General features: G+C 35.2%; 1 protein-coding gene across 1 annotated transcript; it reads right to left on the reverse strand.

Annotated features, from left to right (window-relative positions):
* Window positions 1-507: 507 nt before the first annotated feature.
* Window positions 508-11,486, reverse strand: LOC109451249 (cytochrome c, testis-specific). The gene is given in 2 exon segments (XM_019739329.2): window positions 508-656; window positions 11,318-11,486. Coding segments are annotated over 2 exon segments (318 nt in total).
* Between the last annotated feature and the right edge of the window lie 6,251 nt (window positions 11,487-17,737).

Raw genomic sequence — 17,737 nt, forward strand, 5'->3', positions numbered from 1 at the left:
CCTAATATGGGTGTTAGTAGTAAAGCGGAAATGAAATATTTGACTTCATTTTCCCTACTTTTTGCTCCTGAAGTATTATTTATAATAAAAGACAAACACATAACCAAGCATAGCTTAATAAAAACTAAAGCTAATGTCTGCTATATTTACATTTAAATTACAGAGAAATAAGTATGAGGAAGTTCTCTCCATCAGTAGCAGTTGCTAGGCTTATAAAATACTTTGCAGATGTAGAGGCCACTGAAGCACAATAGATTTCAGTTTCCTTCCCTCTCCTCCTCTATCCTGACCTTCCCACAGCCTTAATGAGTGGACAAAAATAAGTGCTGACTCTGAAGGGTATTTGATCAGTAGATTACACACAATCAAAAATACCTGTTATTTTAAAATGTTAAACTTACTGCAGGCTGGTCAAGAAAGATCAAATATGATTTCTTTAAACATACAATATTTGAAATTGGAAAAATTTGGCTTATAACTATTTTTTTTTTAAGTTTCAAGAGCATTTCATGAAGATGTTGCCCATTTCAAATACTGAATAAGATCTTCTCTCTCAATCTTCTTTTTAAGACCAGCAAATATCATTTTAGTTCCAGGGATATATTTCTTTGGGTTCTCCAAATATTCCATCCGAGTTTCATCTCCCCAGATAATACCTATAAAGGTGAAAATAAGTTTTAAGTTTCTGTAGTTACATTTGCAAGTCTTAGTTTCTGATGTAACCCACCTACATGAACAAGAGTATTCTTGGATTCAATAAGAAGGCTATTTATTATGACTGGGAATACTTACAATATTTAGTCTGACATGATATATGTAATTTATACTGACCTACAAGAAAATTCCAAAATTATTCTTTTTGGTGCTCTACTCTTTGGTTTCCCTGTAGAAATCCAACACTCACATACTTTTTAGGATGATCCGTGGTACACCAAGTGAACTACCAACCCAGACATGTTGTGCCTAAGCAGTACCCCATCCTCCTAGAATCACAGAAAGTTTCTTCTAGAAAAGATCTTAGAGATCAATTAATCCAACCCATCATTTTGCAGCTGAGTAAATGATGACCCAAAAAGAAGAGAATAACTTGCCCTAAGATGACAAGGGTGTTGTCTTAGGCAGAATCAAGAATCTGTGACTACGAACTCATATTTCCATGTTTTTTCTGCCACTCATACCAAGCTGTCTCTGTCCAGAACTCTACAAAAACCTATAATTTCAGGAATCCAGTTTTATGATGAGAAGAAAACGTTGTCTCTACTATTTTTCCTTTCTAAAACCAGTTGAACAGAACATGGACAAAGAGAAATAGAAATGCTAATTCCACTGTTGATAAAAATTTTGAAGAAGAACGTATAACTCCCCAACTTGATATAATGAGAAGGCTACCAAGGTCAGAAAACTTGAACTAGAGTGAGAGGACACCAGTCACTGATGATCTTGAAAGAGAAAAGTTTTTCAAACTAGGTGAAAAATTTTGAGGGGCAAAGTCATAATCCTCTAGCCCAAAGAGTAGCGTATATATCGATTAGCTGTGAAAGTTTCCCTAAATTTTAGACACCATGGAAGGCCAGGAGAGCCAGCATCAAAGAATAAAACATAGACATGCCATCTTTAAAGGAAGGATTCTGGGAAGCATCCTTTAAAATGATTTGAATTTTCATATAATGTACATGGATTTCAAAATATTTTAAAAATTATTAACATATTTATGACTCAGTGTGTCTTACTGCCTCTCTTAACAGATCTGACCTGACAATAGGCAAAGGATAAAGATTAATCTCTAATAATCAGTTAGTTTAGCTAATATGTTAGCCCCATGATATGATTTCTCTAAAGGCCCCAAAAGACGTGAGTCTGAATCTTAGTATTATCACTTCTTAGCATAGAAATGATATGGGCAGCTCATGAATTAATTCAACCAATTTGTTACTAAAATCTGCTTCAATTATCATGACCTCCAAAATGCAAATGCCATATAGGTATTTAATAATACATGTAAAGGCATTATTCTCAAAAGAAAAGCTTTATGCACTTAATGATATTTTTAAAAACGCAATGTAGATATTCAACCTCACTAATCATTAGAGAAATGCAAATCAAAACCACAATGAGATACCATGTCACACCCATTAGGACGGCCATTATTAAAAACAAAAACAGAAAATAACAGGTATTATCAAGGATGTGGAGAAATTCGAACCCTTGTATATTGCTGGTGGGAACATAAAATAGTGCAGCCACTATGGAAAATGGTACAGCTATTTCTCAAAAAATTAAACACAGAAATCATATGATTCAGCAATTTCACTTCAGTTCCCAAAGGAACTGAAAGAAGGGACATGAATAGGTATGTGTACACACATGTTCATAGCAGTATTCACAATAGCAAAACAGTTGAAGCAACCTGAGTGTCCAATGACATTGAATGTATAAACAAAAGGTGGCATATACATACAATGGAATATTATTCAGCTGTAAAATGGATGGAAATTATGATACACAGCACAACATGAATGAACACTGAAGACATTATGCTAAGTGAGTGAAATAAGCCAGTCACAGAAAAGATAAATACTATATGATTATATTTAAATGAGGTACCTAGAATAGTCAAATTAATTAGAAACAAAGTAGAATGGTGGTTGCCAGAGCACGTGTAATGGGTAAAGATTCAGTTTGGGAAGATAAAAACTTCTAGCAATGGATGTTGGTAATGATTGCAGAACAACGTGAATGTGATTACCACTACAGAGCTGTACACTTAAAAATGTAAAAAGAATAAATTTTGTGTTATATATTTTGCCACAATTTTTTTTAAAATCACACAATATAAGATTATTGTTATAATCATGAATTTTGTAAAACTATAACTCTAAGCAAGTCATATAAAGAATCTTTAAAATGAGAAGTTCCTTATTATTTTAAAAACTAAAATAGTGTAATTATTTCCAAGAGAAAGATTATATGTAGAGAATAAAATATGGTGAACAGGTTCCCACAATTTTATTAAAAGTGAACTATTTCCTTCATGGTTCTTAATTATTCAAGTCTGTTTTTGGTCAAGTTGTGCTGAAATATTTTTTAAATCCTTATTTTATTCTAAATAACTTTATTTTAAAACCGCAGCTCAATTAACGCTGTAAGGTACTTATTCTTTTTTCTTAGCTTTATTGAAATATAATTGACATATAACATTGTGGTGTAAGTTTAAGGTGTACAATGTGTTGATTTGTTACATTTATATACTGAAAAATAATTAATTACCACGAGTAGCATTAGCTAAAACCTTCACCTAATAATATAATTACGATTTCTTTTTCTGTGTTGAAAACATTTAAGATGTACTCTCTTAGCAACTTTTAAGTATATAATACAGTATTATTAGCTAACATTCAGCATGCTGTATTATTAGAGCCCCAGAACTTGTTAATCTTGTTGAATGATTTACTGTGGAAAGTTTGTCCCCTTTGAAAAATCTTTCCCCATTACAGAACCTCCCAGGCCCTTGTAGCTCTACTATGTTTTTCTGAGTTCAGCTTTTATATATTCCACATATAAGTGACATTATACAGTATTTGTCTTTCTCTGTCTGACTTATTTCACTCAGCAATATTGCCCTCAAGTTTCATCCAAATTGTTGCAAATGGCAGGATTTCCTTCTTTCTCATGGTTAAGTAACATATTAATATGTGTATATAATATATGTATATATATATATGTAATATATATACCACATCTTTTTTGTCCATTCATCCATTGACAGACAGATCATTTCCGTATCTTGGCTATTGTTGAATAATGCTGCAATGAACGCAGGGATGTGGGTATCTCTTTGAGATCCTGTTTTCATTTTCTCTAAGTATATAACCAGAAAAGGGATTATTGGATCATGTGGTAGTTCTATTTTTAATTTTTTTAGGAACTTTCATGTTTTCCATAGTAGCTGCACCAATTTACACTCCCACCAACAGTGCACAAGGGTTCCCTTTTCTCCACATCCTCACTAACACTTGTTATTTCTTATCTGTTTTATGATAGTAATTCTAACAGGTGTGAGGTGATGTTGTGGTTTTGATTTGCATTTCCTTATGATTAGTGATGTTAACACCTTTTTATGCACCTACTGGCTGTTGTATGACTTCTTTGGGAAAATGTCTATTCAATTCCTCTGCCTAATTTTTAATTGGGTTGTTTTTCACTCTTCAGTTGTAGGAATTGTTTATATATTTTGAATATTAACTTCTTATCAGTTATACGATTTGCAAATATTTTCTCCCATTCCATAGGTTGCCTTTTTATTTTGATGACTATTTGTTTTGCTGTACAGAAATTTTAGTTTCATGTAGTCTCACTTATTTATTTTTGCTCTTGTTGCTTATACTTTTGCTGTCATAGCCAGAAATCATTGCCAAGACCAATCTCAAGGAGTTTTTCCCTATTTTTTCCTCTAAGAGTTTTACAGTTTCAGGCCTTAGATTTAAGTCTCTGATCCACTTCAAGTTAATTTTTATCAGTGGTGTAAGACAGGGGTCTGATTTAATTCTACTATGTATTATTCTTATTTTATGAGAACTAACAAATAATATTATAGTCCCAAATACTTAAATGATCTGACTTGGAGAAATTTTATTTCTAATTCTTAAATAACATTAAAGCCAAGCATTCTACACAGCTTTTTTCTTTTTTTTTTTCAATTTATGGGGGTGACAATTGTTAGTAAAATTACATAGATTTCAGGTGTACAATTCTGTATTACATCATCTATAAATCCCATTGTGTGTTCTCCACCCAGAGTCAGTTCTACTTCCATCACCATATATTCGATCCCCCTTACCCTCATCTCCCACCCCCCAACCCCCTTACCCTCTGGTAACCACTAAACTATTGTCTGTATCTAAGAGTTTTTGTTTCTCGTTTGTTTGTCTTGTTCTTTTGTTGTTTTTGGTTTATATACCACATATCAGTGAAATCATATGTTTCTCTGCTTTTTCTGTCTGACTTATTTCGCTTAGCATTATACTCTCAAGATCCATCCATGTTGTCACAAATGTTCCTATATCATCTTTTCTTACCACCGAATAGTATTCCATTGTGTATATATACCACAACTTCTTTATCCATTCATCTATTGAAGGACATTTTGGTTGTTTCCATGTCTTGGCCACGGTAAACAAAGCTGCAATGAACATTGGAGCACACGTGTCTTTATGTATAAATGTTTTCAGATTTTTTTGGTAGATACCCAGGAGAGGGATTGCTGGGTCATATGGTAATTCTATTCTTAATTTTCTGAGGAACCTCCACACTGCCTTCCATAGCGGCTGCACCAGTCTGCACTTCCACCAACAGTGTATCACGGTTCCTTTTTCTCCACAGCCTCTCCAACACTTGTTACTATTTCTACACGGCTTTTAATCCTTGACAACAATGTATAACAGAAGATATATTTGTAGTAAATTTTAATATGATTTCAAATCAATGCTAATAAGCAATAAAATCCTCAACATATTGGCTACTAGAGTAACAAATATTAGGTTATAACTAGCTAACAAATTAGGACTTCAAAAGTTGACTGCTATTGTAATATGATAATAAAATAATAAAATGACACTATAGAGAAATATTACCTTAAGAATTAAAGAGCTATAAAAATGCAAACAACAAACGTAAGTTTAAAACTGATTTATTCAACATTCTATCAACTGGATATCCTACTGCAATAAATGCAATTCATTTCTGACTCCATAGCACAGACTCCACAAGTCCCCAACAATACGGCCCTCACTTCAGATACCAGCTCCAAGTTCGGGGTCCCCAGGTCATCCAAACATCTGCTCAATTGGCTATAAATTTGAGGATTCCCAGGATCACCTCAAATTCAATAATTTGCTAAAACAATTCACAGAACTCAGGAAAGCACTGTATTTCCAATTACAATTTTATTACAAAGGATGCAAATCTGGACCAGCCAGATGAAGAGAAACATATGGCAAGGTCTGGGAAAGTGCCAAGCACAGAGCTTCTGGATTCTGTCCCTTGTTGAATCACCCTATCAGGACACTGATGTGTTTGCCACCCAGGAACTCAAGTTTTTACTGGGTTTCATTACATAGGCATGATTGATTGACTCAATACCCATGTAACTGAACTCAGTTTCCAGCTTTTATCCCCTGTCCCTGGAGATATCACCTAGCCCAAAGCCCCAATTCTCTAGTCTTATGGTTGGTCTTTTGTCCTTGGCCAGCCCCCATCCTGAAACTATCTACGGGGAGTCTAACAGAAATCATCTTATTAGCATCTAACAGAAATCTCAGGCCAGGTTCCCAGGGCCCAACCTTGAATAACAAAGATACTACTATGACTCAGGAAATTCCATGGTTTTAAAGATTCCCTACCAGGAAACTGGGAAAAAGACCAAATTCTTTATTACAGAACACCTACTAACCAGCATTTTCTGTACATACTAAATACAATGGTATTGTGTTAATAACAACTGTGTTGATGTTTAAAAATATGCCAAAGAACCCTTGACACGACAAAGATTAAATTTCATTCTATTTTGTTTGAATATAAGTATTTTATCAATTACCTAGGTATTTATTTTATATGTATATATGGTCCTTTATTATGGGTGTCTCCTAAATAAAGGTATGTTGAGGTCCGAACTCCTCAGAATGTGGCTTTGTTTGGAAATAGGGTCATTGCAGATGATTAGTTAAACTGAAATCAGGTCACGCTGGAGATTGATGGGTCCTCAACCCAATATGACTGGTTTCCTTATGAGACAGCTACGTGAGGAGACACATGGGGACCATGTGAGGACACAGGCAGAAATTGGAGATAGCAGCTATATGCCAAAACACCAATATTTTACTGACAAACCACTAGAAGCTAGGAGGAAGCAAGGAAGCTAGAAGATGTCCCTATATGCTTCAGAGGGAGTATGGATGGCCCTGCCAACACCTTGATTTCACACTTCTGCCTTCCAGAACTATAAAACCATACATTTCTGCTATTTTAAAGAACCTGGTATACGGCACTTTGTTACAGCAGCCCCAGGAAACTTCAAATACTCAGATCTATTAGTAGCACTCTAAAGTAGTTAAACTTACCATATATTCCCTACCCAGCCACACCCTGCATAGAAATCTAAGAGAAGTCTAGAGACCAAGGTTTTTGCCAGGTTTCCATCCTACTAAACTGTATGGCTCTCAGAGTTACAGGAAAATAAAAAATATCTTATTTTAATTAATAAATACATAAATACTGACAATCTCTACATGTGTGAATTTTGTTTTAACCAAACCATATGACTATCCCCAAGATTAATTTCCCCAAAACACCCCATAACAAAAATTTCACTATATCTTACCTATCTGTAATGTAAGTATAATTAGCATTTTTTATTGTAATGTTAAGTGCCTGACAAGCTTCTGACTGCCAGGCATCCACTTCAAAGAAAGATATTAATCTGAAATAAATACATTGCAAGCTACAGGACTAGATAAAGAACCAGGCCACCCCATCCATAAACTTTTTTTTTTTTTTTTTTTGGAAAGCTCTGGTAGAGCTAGCTGACCATATGGCTAACCATTTACTTTTCCCTTCCCCTGATTTGTTTCCTGCTCTTATGTTTTAAATTCACCAATAAAAAGTGAACCTGTGAAATCCTAGGCACTCCACCCTTGACTCCCCAAAAAGCAGACCCTCAGGCCTGTGCTTGCTCACTTGCATGGGTGCTATCTCTGTCCTTCCCTCCACCCCCCACCTTTCCCAAACCTCACCTTGTGGCCCCAGGCATGCCATGTTCCCTCCAGGATTTGTGAATAATACGCCTTGTCTTTTTAAAGTTCCCTAATGGGTGTTGCTGAGATGTGTCTTGCAATCATAATAAGAACCACAGGGCCAGTTTGGTTTTGTTGGGAGAAATGTCTGTGGGGGCTCTAAACAAGTAGTACAAGCCGAAATGAGCACCCCCAGACATTTCTAGCCAGTAGCATCACTATGGATAGGCTAAAACCAACCCAAAATACTGTCTTACTAGGAACAGTTTTTAAAATGCAGAATCCCTCTTTTGACAAAGTATAAGCTATTACATGTACACTCAAAAAAAAAAAAAAAAAAATGGTGCCAACTCCCCTCATGAAAGCCCTTCTCCTACAACATGGTCTGCAAATCTCAATCAAGTAAGGTGCATTACAGCCTATAAAGCACTATGAAACCCATTAAGAAATTTAAAAATACTAAATTTTAATCATATATGAAGAGGATTATAGCTGCCGATAATCTATATTTAAAACTTCTCCAAACACAGAAGCCAGACAAAGCTACCACATAAAACTACAAACCAATATCTCATAACTATACATGCAAAAAAATCCTCGACAAAATACTAGCAAACTAAATTCTATAGCACATTAAAAGATTTACTACATGACAAGTGGGATTTATCCCAGGAATGCAAGGATGGTTCGACATAAGAAAAATTAATGTAATACACCACATTAACAGAGCACAAGGAAAAAAATACATGATTATCTTAATAAATGCAGAAAAAGCATTTGACAAAATCCAACAACTCATGATAAAAACAACGAGTAAACTAGGAATTAAAGGAAACTTGCTTAACATGAATTTATGGAAAACCCACAGCTAATATACTCAAGGTAAAAAAAATTGAAATCTCCCCCCCTAATATCAGGAAGAAGACAAGGATGCTTGCTTTTATCAACTGCTATTCAGAATTCTACTGGAAGTCCTAGCCAGAGAAATCAGGGAAGAATAAGAAATAAAAGCTATTTAAATTGGAAAGGAAGAAGTAAAGCTATCTCTATTCACAGATGACATAATTCTACATATAGAAAGTCCCAAAGAACCCACAAAAAAATTACTAGAGCTAATAAATTAATTCAGCAAAGTTACAGGGTACAAGATCAACTGATATAAAGATCAGTGTGTTTCTATACATATGCAACAAACAAGCTGAAAACGAAATTAAGAAAATTCTATTTATAAAAATATCTAAAAAGAGTAAAATAGTTATGAACAAATTTAACCAAGGGGGTGAAAGACTGGTACACTGAATGTTATAAAATATTGCTGTAAGAAATTAAAGAAGATTTAAATAAATGGAAAAGCAGCCTATGTTCACAAATTGGAATGCTAATATTGTTAAGATGGCAATACTCTCAAAAGCAATCTATAGATACAATGCAATCTCTATAAAATTCCAAGGGCCGTTTTTGACAAAATTACAGTAATCAAAACAGTGTGGTACTACTACAAGGACATACAAACCAATGGAATAGAACTGAAACCTTAGTTTATATGGCCAAATGATTTTCAACAAGAGAGTCAAGACCATTCAACTGGGAAAGAATGGTCTCTTCAACAAGTGGTGCCCAGACAACTGGATAACCACATGCAAAGTAATGAAATTGTACCCCTACTTCACTCTATATAAAAAATCAACTCAAAATGGATCAATCACCTTAATCAAAGAGCCAAAACTATAAAACTATTAGAAGAAAACATAAATCTTAATGACATCAGACTTAGAGATGGATTCCTAGACTTGACACCAAAAGCACAGCAACATCAACAACAGAAAGATAAATGGACTTTATACAAATTGAAGACTTCTGTGCATTAAAAGGCACTACCAAGAAAATGAAGATAATCTACAGAATAAGAAAAATATTTGCAAATTACATATTTGATAAGAGTCCAGAATACATAAAGAACTTTTACAATACAACAACAAAAAACAAAGAACCAAAATAAAAAATAGGCAGAGGACAGAAATAGACATTTTTTCCAAAGGAAATATACAAATTGCCAACAAACACAGAAAAAGCTGTTCAACATCATGGTTGATTAGGGAAATGCAAAGTAAAATCACAAGACGACACTTCACACTCACTACAATGGCAATTTAAAAAAAGGAAAAGAAAAGAGCAAGTGTTGGTGAGTACGAGACAGGAATCCTCCTACAATCCTGATGGGAATGTAAAATGGTACAACCACTATGAAAAACAGTTTGATTTTTCCTCAAAAAGTAAACATAGATTTAACAAATGACCCAGCAATTCCACTCTTAGTTAAATAACTAAAAGACCGGAAAACAGGGACTCAAACAAATACGTATTCACAAATATTCATAGCAGCGCTACAGAGAATAGGCAAAAGGTGGCAACAATCCAAATGTCCATCAACAGATAAACAAAATGTGATACGTACATACCATAGAATATTGTATTAGCCATAAAAAGTAATGATGTACTGATACATGCTACAACTTCAATGAACCTTGAAAATATCATGCTATGTAAAAGAAGCCAGAAACAAAAGGTCATATATTAAATGGTTCCTTTTATATGAAATATCCAGAGAAGGCAAATCTATAGAAATAGAAAGCAGATCAGTGGTTGCCAAAGGCTAGAGGAAGGAGAAGATTAGGAGTGATTACTTAATAGGTCCAGGGGTTCTTCTAGGGTAATGAAAAAGTTTTGAACCTACAGAAGGGTGGTCACTGTACAACACCGTGAATGCACTAAATGTTACTGACTGGCTAATTGTATGTTATGTGAATTTCACCTTTAAAAAAATAGAAATAAAAAATTAAATAAAACAAAAACCTTTCCAAAGAGTAGTGTAGTGGTGATCTGAAATTTGGGACTGTAAAAAATGCTAGGCTCCCAAGAACAACTCAAAATAGAGTTTCACTCTATTTTAGAGTTGTACCCTATTTTTGAAGTGAATGCTAATGATATACATGTATGTATGTATGTATGTATGTATGTACGTACATGTATATCCAATAATAATAAATTGCTTTGCAACGATATAAAATCTTCTCCGTCCATTTTACATTTCAACTCTAAAATGCTTTCCCACTTTCACAGCCATCTACCACTTTCCACCAACACAGAAATCGTCGACATACTTTTTCAAACTATGTAACATTCCCTCCACCCTGCTAGGAATCACTACTAAATAGAAAACTAACATTATGCTTAAAATATAATTTGACCTTTAAAATTTAGCTTATCCTTTTTCAAGATAAATGTACTGCATATAATTAAATACCTTGTATATGCAAAAACCTATGCCACAGAGGATAGCTAATTCCTCTGATCAAGATGACCAGTTATCCAAATGCAGTTCTTATGATACAAATCAATGTTTCAGTAATATAAACATGGGGATTTCATTTTTAATGCTGTGAATTAGGAAATTATTATAATATCAAATTATGTGCCTTCTTCTTTTTTACAAAGTTTCCAGTTCTCTCCCACAATTGCCTAGTTTTTACCTTTGTTTTTGTTTGCATTGGAATAAGAAAATCCTGGTGCTTGTCCCATCTGTCAGCCAAAAATGCCCCAGAGATTTGGACCAGTCTTGTGTTTTCCACCTTTTTCCACTGTGTGGCACTGAGCACATTTTTGAGCAAAGATCTTCTTGCCTGCCTCAGCATCTCCCATTTTGTTCTGCAATGAAGCAGATTAAAGAAAACATCAGATTTGCAAAGCTAAAGAAAAGGAATTCCATCACTTTGAAGTGAATACTAATGATACTAAACAAAAAATATAGTTTAAAGCATGCTTGCTTTAAAGTCTGAGTGCTCAAAAACACAAACATATAGCATCCAATTTTATAAAGACATAATCATCTCATTTACCAGGTTTATATATATTTTTACATTTCTAGCTATAGCTACTTCAGAAAGTGCTATTGGTATAAGGTTTTACTTCAGACTTCAAACAATTATAGTAATTTATTTAGGACAATCATATTCCATTTTTTGTTTTCACTCCCAAAAAGTGCATTTGCAAAAAATGATACAAAGCATATAGGTCTAATTTGGTATCCCCTTACTTAAAAATAAGGATAGAACAAAGTGAAAATGTGTTTAAATATGATACTTATTATGTGTACTTATATGCTTGCAAAAAGAACTGTAAAATTAAAAATCATACAGAAAAAAATGAGGCCACAGTAAGTTATATGTAACACATCATTTCTCATTTATTTATACCTGCAGCTATAAACAAATCTATCCGGCTAAATCAAGCATTATCTGAAAGCAATTAAATAACATTATTGAGTTCAGTCAGCATTAGTATCCATTTAATACTACTGTAATGGGCAATGTATAGTTCTAAATAGAGAAGATTTTTATATGGTGATAAGTATATAAAATAAATTTTGTACTAAGACATTTTGGTTCAGACTGCCAAAAATTCTGTTACATAATTAAATAAATGCCTCTTCCAACTAAATTGATGTAAGAATTAAAATAATGTCAACTTACTGAAAAAAATGTAGTTTGATATGCTAATGAATGAAGTGCCTGAACAAAAAAGTTATTATTATAGAAATTATGAAAATACCTAGCTCTTTGACAGTATAATTCTAAGCACATTTTTACCTTTATAACTACAGGGAATAGAAAATGTTTCTGTTATTCTGACAATATTGAAAAATACAGTATTGTTTAAAGTTAGCTATTACTCAGATAGAGGTTAGTACTTCATATACAATGACCTGCAAAATTAGTATCTTCTCAATTTCTTTAAATCTGTTTCCAAATTTACAAAACCCACAAAATTGAAGTGATGAAAGAGGAAGGGGAAGCTCACTAGACTATTTGAAGTGTAAACACTACACAGACTCAAAAAAATTAAGCGGGATTCTGTGTGTTACAGTGTCGAAAGTACCGTAAGTCGGGTGCCTCACAACGATGTGATCCTGGGTAAGTCACTTCACGTCTATGAACCCAACAGGTGTCTCTGACCTTTCCCCCTTCTAATCGGATGCTATTGAACCTCTGAGGTGGAACATGAATCCAGCTTTCCAAACACCCAAACTAGGCTCTTCCATACCAACACCTCCATTTCGAGGATAACTTCTGCCAACTGTGGGCAGAAGTCTCTACTCAGAATCAGTCCCACCCAGAAATCAGAAAGGCTCCCTAGAAATACTCTTCTGTTGCTCTTAGGGACATCTGGGTCCCACCAGGCTGAAGTTAGGGCAAGCCTCTTCTGAGCAGGATGGCTAGATACTCCCCTCTGGGTGGACCCAGGCCCAGATTGCAACGGTACATAAACACTGTGCTCAGGTGTCATAGCTGGCTGGCCCACTCCCTCCCAGCCAGGCCCACCCCGACCACAGGTCCAGTAGCTTGGGCTGGCGGATCAGCCTTCTTCCTGTCCAGTGAACCCTTAGTAGTCACCCCAGCGGTGGCTGGGCCAGAGCCCATGCATCAATTTCTAGACTGTCAGTCCTGCAGCAGCACCTCAAAGACCTCCGCAGCAGGCCCAGCCAGGCATGTGCTTCCAGGGGACCCCAGCCAACGGCAGGCTGGGCTCCATCCACGCCACTGATTGGCCTCCAGATCCAGCGGGATCGCAACTTTTCCAAGGGCTTAAAGGCTTGGACCCGCTGGGCAGCCACTGGCTGAGTCTAAATGTGACAAAGTGAATGTCCCTAACCCAGCCCTTTTTCATTCGTATAACTTTCACCTAACCAAAGAGTTAAATTATCTATGTATATTCAGTGTGTACCAGTTCTTGCTTGAAGTAGGAACTTGACGTTTTATGAATGGCCTATTAGCATTTGATCGTGGTAACCAAATCAGGTAATCAAAAAGAAGAAAACAGTAGCTCACTATGAGCAGTCACTGTGCCAAGCAACTTGGAAATACGAACACCAAACCACTGCCCCAATTTTCTATGAGTTACAATCCAGTTGGGGCAAAATTTAAATATATTAAAAGTTAAATCATTATAAATTAGCTACACAAAAATACACTAATACAAGAACTGACAGCAAGGTTGCAAGCTGCCTGCTAATCACTGAAAGAGTGGAATGGAGTATAAATAGAAAAAGAATGAGTCCTGAAAGATCAAGGGAAGGAGATATGGAAGAAAAGACTGAGAAAGCTTTAAGAAGACAAAGGTATTGAAGGCAGACAGGTGAAAACGTCAAAGTCGTGTTTAGGAAAACATGAGAAGGGAAAGTAGCTTATCTGTGGTTACATAATTACTCAGGGAGGTGTGGGTGGTAAAACTATGACAGAGAAATCGCAATATTAAAATCATTTTTTAAATTGTTCAACAAGCAAGGTATTTGGGAAAGTCACAGTGAAATTTTTGTGAATTAGGTAAGTGGGAAGTTTACCCAATATTCTTTTTCTATAGAGCTCTGTCCAAAAAGACCTTCCTGCCACGAGAGAAATGTTCTTTGTGTCCACTCTCTACTATCAGCAAGTAGTTTTTGAGCATTTCAAATGTAGCTAGTTGATGATAGCCAGTCTAACTGCATCAAACCCTCATACACTGTCAGTGGGAATGCAGACTGGTGCAGCCGTTATGGAAGGCAGTGTGGGGGTTCCTCAAAAAATTACGAATAGAATTACCATATGACCCAGCAATCCCTCTCCTGGGTATCTAACCAAAAAATCTGAAAACATTTATACATAGAGACACGTGTGCTCCAATGTTCATTGCAGCTTTGTTTACAGTGGCCAAGACATGGAAACAACCAAAATGTCCTTCGATAAATGAATGGATAAAGAAGTTGTGGTATGTATACACAACGGAATACTACTCGGCAGTAAGATGAAGTAGGAGCATTTGTGACTACATGGGTGGATCTTGAGATTATAATGCTAAGCGAAATAAGTCGGACTGAAAAAGCAGAGAACCATATGATTTCACTGATATGTGGTATATAAACCAAAAACAACAAAAGAACAAGACAAACAAATGAGAAACAAAAACTCATAGACACAGACAATAGTTTAGTGGTTACCAGAGGGTAAGGGGGGGGGGATGATAGATGAGGGTAAAGGGGATCAAATATTTGGTGATGAAGGAGAACTGACTCTGGGTGGTGAACACCAAATGTGATTTACAGATGATGTAATACAGAATTGCACACCTGAAATCTATAGAACTTTACTAACAATTGTCACCCCAATAAACTTTAATTTAAAAAAATCTGACAAAGAAAAAGAAAATAAAAATAAAAATGTGGCTAATCTGACTGAGTAACTGAATTTTTAATTACGTTAATCATAGTTAATTTCAATTAATTTAACTCATTGTAATTTAAATAACCACAATTACCCGATGGTTGAATAAAACTATTCTAAGCAGTGCCTATGAGTTCTGTCCTGTGATATACATATTTAAAAGATGTCTTCAAACTGAATCAAAAGGAACAGGGCTACTGGGGGGGGGGGGGGAATCAGGAGTTAAATATTATTCCCAAACTCTAACAAAGGCATGCAAACTCAAGAAAAAAGAGACTGCCACTTTTTGAATGCCTACCACACACAGGTCAGGGTAGGTGCTTGCATACATCATTAGCAGCCAGTAGCCTTACAGAGGGGAAAATGGAGACTCTGCACCATATTTTTACAGAGCAATATGAAAGCTACTAATTGATCACCAATAAATATCATTGGTAAAATCTACTAAAAATAAAGCGTAACATTTTTACTTAATTAAATATAACGTATGAAGACTAATATTGAAAACCAGTAAACCTCATTTCCATTACATCATGTCAAGGAAATTTGAAAAACAATGAGAAGAATTTACTATTTTCTTTTTGCATTTCAAAAATAAGTCACAATGTCATCTCTTATTTTTTTAAAAAGAAATTCATAAGAATTTCGGAAGAAAAAATGTCAAGGAAAATCTCAATTTCATGTGAAATAAACATGTGTTTATAATTCTAATAATTGTGCATTGTACATTGCATGTTTTAAAGCCTTGAAAACTTTAATCTGCAAGTTCCCAGCACATCTTTTCTCTAATACAAAATCAATTAATAAGCATTCTTTCAAACCTCAGAATTTTCAGCTGTTTTAGTTACATGTGATTTGTGTTCAGTTATGATTTTATATTATTTGAAACATGACAACTAGTCATTATTGAGTGACGAAAATGTTCTAAAATTGATTGCGGTAATGGTTGCACAACTCTGTGAACATACTAAAAAAACATTGAGTTGCACAATTTAAATAGGTGAATTTATGATATCTGAATTACATCTCAATAAAAAACGTATTTAAAGTAAACTGATGTCATAGGAAAAAATACATTTACGGTATTTTAGTAATTTATAAGTAAATTTCTTGTTTTCCTTGAATATGTGGTATTTCACATAATTGGGTGGTAAAGAAATTTTGCTTTCCTAGCATTTCCCATTATTTACATTCCTGGTTTTGCTTTACGCAATCTTTCATCCTTTCTTTAAGAAAAAAAAAGTAACTGATCTGAATATCAGCCCCAAATTTTCAGGATACCAATCAGTAATCTCGTTTTACAAACAGTGGAAAAAGCCGTCAGTGCAGTTTAAGAAAATTACACATTGTCCACTAGATGGCACTGGTGTGCAAATAGTATTGCTAGACTCTTTGCACTTCCTCACACATCAATAAAATTGTTACATTACCACATTGTTTTCCTTCACCTTGATTGGTCTGGAAAACATAAAGAGAAGTGGAAAGTTAAGATAAAATACTTCCTTGACTTGCTAAGCTTCAGGGTAAACAGAGCCTACATTTTACAAATGTGGAATGTAATGCAAGGTGAAAGTGTCACAATCTTACGCTAAATCAAGGGTGAGAACCCAGAATCCCAGACTCCTAGTTGCCATCCCACTATACAATATCAAGAGTTGGGGAGTGGATACCATAGTCAAAGAGACAAAGAAAATTACTCTCTATCGTGCCTTGGTACACATATTATCTCATTTGATCTCTAAGCAATTAGTTCTACAGTGTTTCCCCCCAAAAAAGACCTAACTGGAAAATAAGCCCTAGCATGATTTTTCAGGATGACATCCCCTGAACATAAGCCCTAATGCGTGTTTTGGAGCAAAAATATATTAATATAAGACTCGGTCTTATTTTCGTTGAAACACGGTATGTGTACTATCTCATATAATCCTAACTATACAAGCCCAAACGATGAACTCATGAGGGAAGCAGAGTGACCATTTTGTTGACTACTATAGCACTTCAGTAAAGTGCAGTGCCCAACACATAGTAGACAAGTCAAAAACATTTGTTGCTTCAGTGAATGGATGAGTCAATTAAGTAAGCTTGACAAATAACCCAGTTAGTGGGTAATATTATTTCTACTTTAAGATTGAGGAAACTGAAATTGAATATCTGAGGTAACTTGTCCAAGCTCACACAATTCAGTGGCAGAACTGTTTAACACAATCTGACATTACTTTGCATTACTTATTTACATGTAAGATTTCCACAACAGATGAAAACCTCTCTAAGGGCAGGGATCAGATCCTTCCTATTACCCATTGCATGTACAGCTCCTTGCACAGAGCCGGGCACATAGTTGGCACACAATAAATGTGTTTCTCTGTTTTGAGTTCTGACCCAGGTCTTAGAAGTCTGGACTTGAACACTCAAGAAGCTGTGCTCCTGGACCACTTTCTGATTTATTCCTTTCACTTCATTCCAACGCCACTGCTAAATCCAAGCCTTCTGGATTTCTGCTAGTTTTCTACTGACCTCTCCTCAAGGCTTATTAACAATAAGCCTTGGAAGTCAGTATGCATTTCACATTTTGCTTGCACCTTACGATGTCTCCTAGTTCCACAGCTGAGCAGTCCGCCCGTTCTGCTCTCAGTCCCTCGGGGGTGCGTGTCGGAGTGGAGTAGATCAGCAGGTGGGGTTGGTTCTAGTTTTGGCTCT

This window comes from Rhinolophus sinicus, linkage group LG01 (genome assembly GCF_036562045.2).
Source record: "Rhinolophus sinicus isolate RSC01 linkage group LG01, ASM3656204v1, whole genome shotgun sequence".
In the NCBI taxonomy this organism is placed as follows: domain Eukaryota; kingdom Metazoa; phylum Chordata; class Mammalia; order Chiroptera; family Rhinolophidae; genus Rhinolophus; species Rhinolophus sinicus.